The sequence below is a fragment of the Melanerpes formicivorus genome, unplaced genomic scaffold, assembly GCF_026170545.1.
Source record: "Melanerpes formicivorus ecotype bairdi unplaced genomic scaffold, bMelFor1.0.p_v2 SCAF_1, whole genome shotgun sequence".
Classification (NCBI taxonomy): Eukaryota; Metazoa; Chordata; class Aves; order Piciformes; family Picidae; genus Melanerpes; species Melanerpes formicivorus.
Window position 1 is genome coordinate 31,930,306 of NW_027142353.1, and position 10,403 is coordinate 31,940,708.

Below are 10,403 nucleotides of genomic sequence, written 5' to 3' on the forward strand. Positions count from 1 at the left end.
TGGAGACTTTCAAGCCCCATCTGGATGTGTTCCTGAGTGACCTGTGCTGGATTCTCTGTTCCTGCTCTGGCAGTGGGGTTGGACTCAATTATCTCTGGAGGTCCCTTCCAGCCCCTAGCATCCTGCTGTCCTGTGATCCTGGGACTCTTCAGGTGGTTGCCAAAGAGTTCTTCTCCCTGCAGGTACCTGGATAACCAAGTTTTTGTCTCATTGGCCAATGGGGAGCTCATTGTGTACCAACGGGAGGCAGGTGAGGCTGGGCTGGAGACATCCAAAGGTACTGGTGGGGTTAAAGGCAGCCCCAAAGGGGTAGCTGTTGGGTGGGTGGCATGGGCAGCCCCTTCTTGAGGGATGCTTGAGGTGCTGGTGGCTTCCCTGTTTGCATAGAATCATAAAATCATATTGGGTTGGAAGAGACCTTAAAGGTCATCTAGATGACCTTTCTTCTAGAAGAAGGACATCGAAACACTTGAACGTGTCCAGAGAAGGGCAACAAGGCTGGGGAGAGGCCTTGAGCACAGCCCTGTGAGGAGAGGCTGAGGGAGCTGGGGTTGTTTAGCCTGGAGAAGAGGAGGCTCAGGGGAGACCTCGTTGCCCTCTACAACTACCTGAGGGGTGGTTGTGGCCGGGAAGGGGTTGGTCTCTTCTCCCAGGCAACCAGCACCAGAACAAGGGGACACAGTCTCAAGCTGCGCCGGGGAAGGTTTAGACTCGAGGTGAGGAGGAAATTCTTCACCGAGAGAGTCATTCGTCATTGGAACGGGTTGCCCAGGGAGGTGGTGGAGTCACCATCCCTGGAGGCGTTCAAGAGGGGATTGGATGTGGCACTTGGTGCCATGGTCTAGTCATGGGGTCTATGTTGATAGGTTGGACTCGATGATCCTCAAGGTCCTTTCCAACCTAAGTTATACTGTGATACTGTGATCCAACCCCCTGCCATGGGCTGGGACACCTCCCACCAGCCCAGGTTGCTCAAGGCCTCATCCAACCTGGCCTTGAACACCTCCAGGGCTGGGGCAGGGAAGGGACAGCAGGTTGAGGGAGGTGATGCTCCCCCTCTAGTCCAGTCTGGTGAGGCCACACCTGGAGCACTGTGTCCAGTTCCAGAGCCTCTGTGCCAGGAAGGATCTGGAGGTGCTGGAAGGTGTCCAGAGCAGGGCCACGAGGATGAGCAGAGGGCTGGAGCTGCCCTGCTATGGAGACAGACTGAGAGAGCTGGGGTTGTGCAGTCTGGAGAAGAGAAGGCTCTGAGGAGACCTTCTCGTGGCCTTCCAGTATCTTCAGGGGGCTACAGGGAAGCTGGGGAGGGACTTTTGAGGGTGTCAGGGAGTGATAAGACTGGGGGGAATGGAGCAAAACTCGAAGTGGGGAGATTCAGACTGGATGTTAGGGAGAAGTTCTTCCCCATGAGGGTGGTGAGACCCTGGCACAGGTTGCCCAGGGAGGTGGTGGAAGCCTCATGCCTGGAGGTTTTGAAGGCCAGGCTGGATGTGGCTGTGAGCAACCTGCTGTGGTGTGAGGTGTCCCTGGCCTTGGCAGGGGCATTGGAACTGGATGATCCTTGAGGTCCCTTCCAACCCTGACAATTCTATGATTCTATGACATCCCTTGAAGGGTTCTGGAGGCCCAAAACTGGAGTCAGGTGGAGGTGTGCATCCTCCTTCTGGTCCCTGCCTACCAGCTTGCATCCCCTGGTGTCTTCAGCTCATGTCCCCTTTAGCAGAGGACCTGGAGGTGGACATCTCCAACCTCCACAACATGGGATGGTCCTAATGGCTTGGTGAAGATGGAGATTTCTTTGGCAGACTTTTGACTACCAACCCCACTCCCACCACCCTCACAGGCCGCTTCTGGGACCCCCAAAACTCCAAATGCCTGTCCCTGGGCTCCCCAGGGAGCCCCATCACCAAGATGGTGGCAGTGGCCGGGAAGCTGTGGTGCGGCTGCCAAAACCGTGTCATCATCCTCAACACCACCACCTTGTCACAAGAGGTACAGTGGGCAGCAGTGGGAGGTCTGGAGGGGTGGTGGTGACCATTAGTCTGTAGAAGAGAAGACTGAGAGGGGATTTGATAAATGTTTTTCAGTATCTGAGGGCTGGGGGTCAAGAGGGAGGGGACAGGCTCTGCTCAGCTGCACCCTGGGATAGAGAGGGGCAATGGATGTAAACTGCAGCACAGGAGGTTCCACCTCAACATGAGGAAGAACCTCCTTAACTGTGAGGGTCACACAGCCCTGGAACGGGCTGCCCAGAGAGGTTGTGGAGTCTTCTTCTCTGGAGTCTTCCAAGCCCCATCTGGATGTGTTCCTGTGTGACCTGTGCTGGATTCTATGCTCCTGCTCTGGCAGCGGGGCTGGACTCGACGATCTCCAGAGGTCCCTTCCAACCCCTGGCCTCCTGGGAGCATGTGATCCTGTGTTTGTTGGCATTGTGGTGGGTTGAAAGTTCCCCCCCCACAACACTAAATTTGCCAGACCAGCTCAGTTGGAAGCAAATGAAAAAGCTGATCTTTATTTTCCCGTTTTCCACCCAGCAGTGATTTGTTGACGTTTGACTGCTTTCTGTTCAAGATCTGTGGGGAAATTTTAAAGGCACAGCCTGAAACCCCCACAGCAGCCTCACTGGCATGGCTGTGCCTCTTGTCACCCCCAGCACACGCTCCAGGTGGGCCAGGACAGCGGGCGCGGCGTCACCTGCATGGTGAGCGCAGGCAGCGGCGTCTGGGTGGCACTGCAGAGCAGTGCCCAGGTCCGGCTCTACCACGCCACCAGCTACGAGCAGTTGGCCGAAGCTGACATCACCCCTCCCGTGCACAAAATGCTGGCTGGTGAGTCCCCAGCTGGAGGCACAGCTCCTGTGGGTGCCCATGGTGGTCTCCAGTGAGTTCCCATCGTGGTCTCCAGTGAGTTCCCATCGTGGTCTCCAGTGGGTTCCCATCGTGGTCTCCTAGAGAGCATCCAGCAGAGGGCTACAGGAATGATTAGAGCACTGGAGCATTCCCTGGTGAGGAGAGGCTGAGAGCCCTGTGGCTGTTTAGTCTGGAGAAGAGAAGACTGAGAGGGGATTTAATAAATGTCCATAAATATCTGAGGGGTGGGTGTCAGGAGGGAGGGGACAGGGACAGGCTCAGTTGCTTCCCATGATAGGACAAGGGGCAATGGATGTTAGCTGCAGCACAGGAGGTTCCACCTCAACACAAGGGAGAACTTCTTTACTGTGAGGTTCACAGAGCCCTGGCACAGGCTGCCCAGGGAGGCTGTGGCTGCCTCCTGCCTGGGGGTATTGAAGGCCAGGCTGGAGCAGGGAGGGGATTGTCCCCTGGGACTCAGCTCTGGTCAGGCCACACCTCCAGTGCTGTGTCCAGCTTTGGGCACCTCAATACAGGAGAGATGTGGAGGTGCTGGAGCCAGGGCAGAGGAGGGCAAGGGTGAGCCTTGTCGAGTAGGGTTCTGGGTTGGCCTTGGTGACCCTGAGGGTCTTTTCCAAGCTGAATGTCTCTGTGATTCTGTGGATCCCACACCCCTCACCTCCCTTTGGGGATGGTGACAGTAGGGCACCATTGGCGTTCCCGAGGCAGCGCCAGCTCAGGTGCTGGGATGTGTTCCTGTGAGACCTGCTCTAGGTCCCCCAGCTCTGGCAGGGGGTTTGGACTGGATGTTCTGTGGAGGACCCTTCCAGCCCTTCACATTGATTGATTCTGTGATGCTCTCCTGCTCCCCAGGCTCAGATGCCATCATCCGGCAGCACAAGGCTGCCTGCCTGCGGATCACAGCTCTGCTGGCCTGCAAGGACCTGCTGTGGATCGGGACCAGCGCCGGTGTGGTGCTGACCCTCTCCCTCTCAGCCAAGGCTGCTCCCACCTTGGTTGGGCTCTCCCAGGGCCACACTGGCCACGTCCGGTTCCTCACTGCCATCCAGCTGCCCGACGGCTTTGATCTCCTCTTCCCCTTACCCAGGGAGACAGGTAGGTGGCATGGGGAAGAGGATCCAGTCTTCACCCAGGTGGCCAAGAAAGCCAATGGCACCGTGGCCTGGATCAGGAATAGTGTGGCCAGCAGGAGTGAGGAAGTCAGTGTTGAGCCCTGTTTAATGTCTTTATCGATGATTTTGATGAGGGGGATTGAGTCCATCATCAGTCAGTTGCAGATGACACCAAGTTGGGAGCAGGTGTTGGATTTGTTAGAGGGTAGGAGAGCTCTGCCGAGGAACCTTGGCAGGCTCCAGAGATGGGCAGAGCCCAAGAGCATGAGATTTAACAGGTCTGAGTGCCAGGTTCTACTCCTGGGCCTCAATAACCCTATACAGCACTACAGGCTGGAGACAGAGTGGCTGGAGAGCAGCCAGGCAGAGAGGAAGCTAGGGGTACTGGTTGAGAGCAGTGGAACATGAGCCAGCAGTGTGCCCAGGTGGCCAAGAAGTCCAATGGCATCCTGGCCTGCATCAGGAATAGTGTGGCCAGCAGGAGCAGGGAGGTCATTCTGCCCCTGTACTCAGCACTGGTTAGGCCACACCTTGAGTCCTGTGTCCAGTTCTGGGCCCCTCAGGTTAAGAAGGACATTGAGATGCTGGAAGGTGTCCAGAGAAGGGCAACAAAGTTGAGGAGGGGTCTGGAGCACAGCCCTGTGAGGAGAGGCTGAGGGAGCTGGGGTTGCTTAGCCTGGAGAACAGGAGGCTCAAGGGAAACCTTATTGCTCTCTACAACTACCCGAAGGGAGGTTGTAGCCAGGTGGGGGTTGGTCTCTTCTCCTAGAATGAGAGGACACAGTCTTAAGCTGTGCCAGGGGAGGTTTAGGCTGGATGTGAGGAAGAAATTCTTCCCAGAAAGAGAGATTGGCCATTGGAATGGGCTGCCCAGGGAGGTGATGGAGTCACCATCAGTGGAAGTGTTTAAGAAGAGCCTGGATGAGGCACTTGGTGCCATGGTCTGGTTGATTAGTTAGGGTTGGGTAATAGGTTGGACTTGGTGGTCTTGGAGATGTCTTCCAACCTGGTTGATTCTGTGTGGCCCTTCCCACCCCCAAATCATCCCAGGTTATTTTTATGGGATGGGGAATGCTGACCTGCTGAGGGATAATCGGGAATAGCCTTGAGGTGTGGACACCAAGAAGCCTCATTCCGACCTTGCCAAGGAGAAAAATTAGGGTGGGGGGGAAAAATGCTCCCCACCTCCATGGCTTGGATGACCCCAAATTTCCTTGGGATGAACCTAAGAATCTGAGGGAGAAGCCGCTGGACAGCTGTGTGTTGAGTCTCACCCAAACTGGTCCCAAAGTTGGGGTGATATGGAGAGGAAGTGATTTTGGGGCTGAGCAGGTAGTAACACGGGGCAGGGGAAGCTGCTAGGGGTGGGAGAGGTTTTTAGGGTGATGAGGTTGCACCTGGGAAAGTGGTGGCAGTGTTGGGATGCTGCTGGTGGGTTTGTGATGCTGGGAGGATGTTGGTTAAAGGATGATGTTGGGCTGATCCTGATGGGAGGATGATGCTGGTGGAGTGATACTGCTGGTGGGAGGATGCTGGTTAAAGGATGATGCTGGGATGGTGCTGGTGGGAGGCTGGTGGGATGCTGCTGATGGGTTTGTGATGCTGGTTGAAAGATGATGTTGGGCTGATCCTGATGGGAGGATGCTGGGATGGTGCTGGTGGAGTGGTGCTGGTGGGAGGCTGGTGGGATGCTGCTGGTGGGTTTGTGATGCTGGTTGAAAGATGATGTTGGGCTGATCCTGATGGGAGGATGCTGGGATGGTGCTGGTGGAGTGGTGCTGGTGGGAGGCTGGTGGGATGCTGCTGGTGGGTTTGTGATGCTGGGAGGATGCTGGTTAAAGGATGGTGCTGGGATGATCCTGATGGGAGGATGCTGGAATACTGCTGAGGTGATGCTGGGATGCTGGTGGTGGGAGCATGCTCGTTGGGGGATTCTGGGATGTTTCTGGTGGGAGGATACTGGTGGGAGGATGCTGGGTGATCCTGGGATGCTGGTGGGGGAACACTAGTGGGAGGATGCTGAGGTGATCCTGGGCTGCTGCTGGTGGGGGTATTCTGCGAGCATGCTGGTGGGAGCATGCTGGGGTGATCCTGGGATGTGGTGGTAGGGTGCTGGGGTGATCCTGGGATGCTGGTGGTAGGGTGCTGGGGTGATCCTGAGATGCTGGTGGGAGGGTGCTGGTGGGAGGGTGCTGGTGTGAGTATTCTGGGATGTTGCTGGTGGGGGGATGATGAAGTGATGCTTGTGAGATGATGCTGGCATGACTGGTGGGATGATGCTGAGCTGCTGCTGCCAGGATGCTTCTGGTGGGACAATGCTGGTGGGATGATGCTGAAGTGATGCTGGGATGCTGCTGTTGGGGTGGTGCTGGGATGACAGATGATGCTGGCGGGATGGCGCTGCCAGTGGGGAGAAGGGAAGCTTTGGGGGGGTGGGGATGGGGTCACCTGGCAGCATGCTGTCCTTGGCAGGGGCCGAGAAGCCAAACGAAGCAGAGAAACGAGACCCCTCCCGGCCCCGGGCCCCTGCCCTGGCTCTCTCCAAGCCCAAGATGCTGGTGATCAGCGGCGGGGACGGCTACGAGGACTTCCGCCTGACCAGCAGCAGCGAGACAGTGGGCAGGGACGACAGCACCAACCACCTCCTCCTCTGGAGAGCATGAACAGCCATCCCAGCATGGATTGGGGGAGTGCTGACCTCCCCCCTTATTTGCAGAGAAGAGGGGTCCTGACCCCACCTCCCCACCACCCCCCGCCCCAGCGCCTCTCATCTCCAACCCGGCTGCTCTCCGTGTGCTCGGGGTTGGGGGGGATAAGCTCCGGTGTCCCCCCTCCCCACACACCGTTCCCCCCTCCAAGCCACCACACTGAACTTGGGGGGGTTGGGAGAGGGACACACCTGCACAAACAGACAGACACCGCTTTTGGGGTGTGGAGAAGATTGAGGGGGTGGTGGAGGGAGGGATGTGTGCCCTTGGGGAAGGCTGCACCAAAGGAGCATCCATGGGGAGCAGCCGGAGGATGCCCTACAGCCAGGAACCTGCCTCGCTCTCTGGTTTTGTGTGTGCCTGCTTTGGGGAGGGGGACACAAGGAAGTGGGCGGGGGGGAGGGGGTCCCAGTGCTGTCACACCCTCCCCACTCTTCTCCCTCAAGCCCCAGGGGACCCCTCCTGGCCATGCAGCGGGACCACCCCAGGGAAAATAGCCCCAGGGTACGCGTCCCCCTCCGCCCTGGGCTGCCTGCTAACCTGCTCGCTCCATCGCCAGCACCCAGATAGCTCTCTTTGTTTGTTTGTTTGTTTTAAATATATATATATTATATATAGATAACCCTCTTTATTTATTTGGGTGGGGGGCCCAGGGAGGGGGCAGGCACATCATCACATCGCTGCCAATCCCTCTGCCCAAAGGTTGCTCAAGGGAAGCCTGGAGGAGAAGGGCTTGAGGGATGACCAAACGCCCCAGGAGCCAGCAGTGGTCCCTGGCAGCCCAGCAGGCAGCTGTGTGCTGGGCTGCAGCCAGAGCAGGGAGAGCAGCAGCACAGGGAGGGGGATTCTGCCTCTCTGCTCTGCTTAGACCCCGCCTGCAGCACTGCTTCCAGTTCTGGTGCCTCAGCACCAGAAGGACATGGAGCTGTTGGAGCAGGTCCAGAGGAGGCCACAAAGATGATCAGAGGGCTGGAGAACCTCCCCTATGGGGTCAGGCTGAGTTGGAGCTGTTCAGCCTGGAGAAGAGAAGGCTCAAGGGAGACCTTAGAGCAACCTTTCACTACCTGAAGGGAGCTCCAGGAGAGCTGGGGAGGGACTTTTGACAAGGCTGGGAGTGACAGGACAAGGAGCAATGGATTGAAGCTGCAAGAAGGGAGATTGAGCTTGGAGATTAGAAAGAAATTTTTTAGAGTGAGGGTGGGCAGACACTGGAACAGGTTGCTCAGGGAGGTTGTGGATGCTCCCTCCCTGGAGGTGTTCAAGGCTAGGCTGGATAAAGCCCTGAGCAATCCAACCCAAATTATTCTATGAGACTGGGGGAATTAAAACCTTCTCAGAAGGCAGACTTGGACCCAACTGACGGAGGTGGACCCATGCAGGTATGATGATGCAGTGGGGAGAGATGATGGGATGGGGGCAAAAGTAGGGTCCTTCCCCTCATCCTGGTGAGTCCCATGGGATTCAGAGCCTGGGGAGTGGGATGAAGCCACTACAGATGATCAGAGCATCTTCTGCATGAGAACAAGTATCAGTGGAACACAGTGCCAGGGAGGCTGTGGATGTCACCTCCTTGGAGGTGTTCAAGGCCAGTTTGGATGAAGCCTTGAGCAACCTGGGCTAGTGGGAGGTGTCCCTGCCGGTGGCAGGGGGCTTGGAACTGGATGATCTTTTAGGTGCCTTCCAACCCAAACCATTCTGTTATCCTCTGGATGTGAGCAAACATCACCTTCATGCTCCCCTGCATGACACCAGGGATGTCCCCTCACCTTTAAACTGGAATGACAGCCATGGGGACCCTAAAAAGGAGACTTTCCTGTGTCAACCCCTTCCTATTTTCCCTTTTTTCCCCCTGTATTTCCCCTTTTTCCCCCCTATTTTCCTGCTTTCACCCCAGGGTCCAGCTGAGGTCAGTGCTCACAGACCTGAGCACCCTGGTGTCCCTATGGGAGAGGTGAAAATCATAGTGGCAGAGATGAATTGGGGTGTCCCAGGGAGTGACAAGGTGCTGCCATCCCATGTCTGTTTGTCCATCCTTGGGGGGGGGGGATGTTCTCATGAGAATATTTGGAGGGGAAGGGGGAAGTGTGGTGGAAATTTTGGTCCATTTGGGGCTCTTTGTCATTGAGGGTCACCTGTACGAGAATGAAGCCAGCGTGGTCCTGTCCTTCCCCTTGGGGGATGCCAGGGATGGGGTGAAGGACATGGGGGCCCACCACCCATTGGCATCACTATGGACGTCACTCAGTGGTACCAACTTGGTGATGAAGACCCTGGTGGGAGAATCATAGAATCACAGAATTGTCAGGGTTGGAAGGGACCTCAAGGAGCAGCCAGTTCCAACCCCCTGCCATGGCCAGGGACACCTCACACCACAGCAGGTTGCTCACAGCCACATCCAGTCTGGCCTTCAAAACCTCCAGGCATGAGGCTTCCACCACCTCCCTGGGCAACCTGTGCCAGTGTCTCACCACCCTCATGGGGAAGAACTTCTTCCTAACCTCTAAACTAAATCTCCCCTCCTCTAGCTTGGATCCATCCCCCCAGCGCTGTCACTCCCTGACACCCTCAAAAGTCCCTCCCCAGCCCCCTGCAGATCCTGGAAGGCCACAAGAAGGTCTCCTCAGAGCCTTCTCTTCTCCAGACTGCACAACCCCAACTCTCTCAGTCTGTCTCCATAGCAGAGCAGCTCCAGCCCTCTGCTCCTCCTCGTGGCCCTGCTCTGGACACCTTCCAGCACCTCCAGATCCTTCCTGGCACAGAGGCTCCAGAACTGGACACAGTGCTCCAGGTGTGGTCTCAGCAGAGTGGAGCAGAGGGGCAGAATCCCCTCCCTGGCCCTGCTGGCCACACTTCTCTTGCTGCAGCCCAGGCTGTGGTTGGCTCTCTGGGCTGCAAGTGCTCCCTGCTGGCTCCTGTTGAGCTTCTCCTCCCCCAGCACCCCCAAGGCCTTTTCTTCAGGGCTGCTCTCCAGCCAGTCCCTGCCCAGCTTATATCAGTGCCTGGGATTGCCCTGACCCAGGGAAGAAGTAGCTCTTTCCATGCCTGGGGTGCAGTAGTTATTCCCTCCTGGATAATCCCAGGGGAGAGGGGGAGGCCGTGTGGTCGGAGGGGTGCATGTGGATTCCTCCTTTGTGTTCTCAAGCCTCAGGATGTGTCCCATTCCGTGGTCATCCACCAAGCTGGAATGGAGGACAACATCCTGGTGACCAGAGCATCACACTAGCACCAAGGGAGCCCTGCAGTAGGGTAGGGAGGGATCCTCTAAACCAACAGGGGGGTCCCTTGTGTGGGGGAAAAGTGGCCCCTGGAGAATGGGACGATGCTGGGGTGGTGCTGGTAGAAATGATACTGGTGGGATGGTGCTGGTGGGATGGTGCTGGTGGGATGGTGCTGGTGGGAGGATGCTGGTAGGAATGGTGCTGGTGGGAGGATGCTGGGATGGTGCTGATGGGATGGTGCTGGTGGGAGGATGCTGGGATGGTGCTGGTGGAGTGGTGCTGGTGGGAGGCTGGTGGGATGCTGCTGGTAGGAATGGTGCTGGTGGGAGGATGCTGGGATGGTGCTGGTGGGAGGATGCTGGGATGGTGCTGGTGGGATGGTGCTGGTGGGAGGATGCTGGGATGGTTCTGGTGGGATGGTGCTGGTAGGAATGGTGCTGGTGGGAGGATGCTGGGATGGTGCTGGTGGGATGGTGCTGGTGGGAGGATGCTGGG

General features: G+C 57.1%; 1 protein-coding gene across 2 annotated transcripts in view; it reads left to right on the plus strand.

Annotated features, from left to right (window-relative positions):
- ARHGEF17 (Rho guanine nucleotide exchange factor 17) overlaps positions 1-7,312 on the plus strand; it is a 60,861-nt gene extending 53,549 nt beyond the window's left edge. For both annotated transcript variants that reach the window (XM_068139209.1, XM_068139210.1), the window contains exons 17-21: positions 183-250; positions 1,844-1,992; positions 2,654-2,828; positions 3,723-3,965; positions 6,455-7,312. In XM_068139209.1, coding sequence (XP_067995310.1) covers positions 183-250; positions 1,844-1,992; positions 2,654-2,828; positions 3,723-3,965; positions 6,455-6,645 — 826 coding nt within the window. In that variant the 3' untranslated portion in view covers positions 6,646-7,312. The remainder of the gene's footprint in view (positions 1-182; positions 251-1,843; positions 1,993-2,653; positions 2,829-3,722; positions 3,966-6,454) is intronic.
- Positions 7,313-10,403: the final 3,091 nt, after the last annotated feature.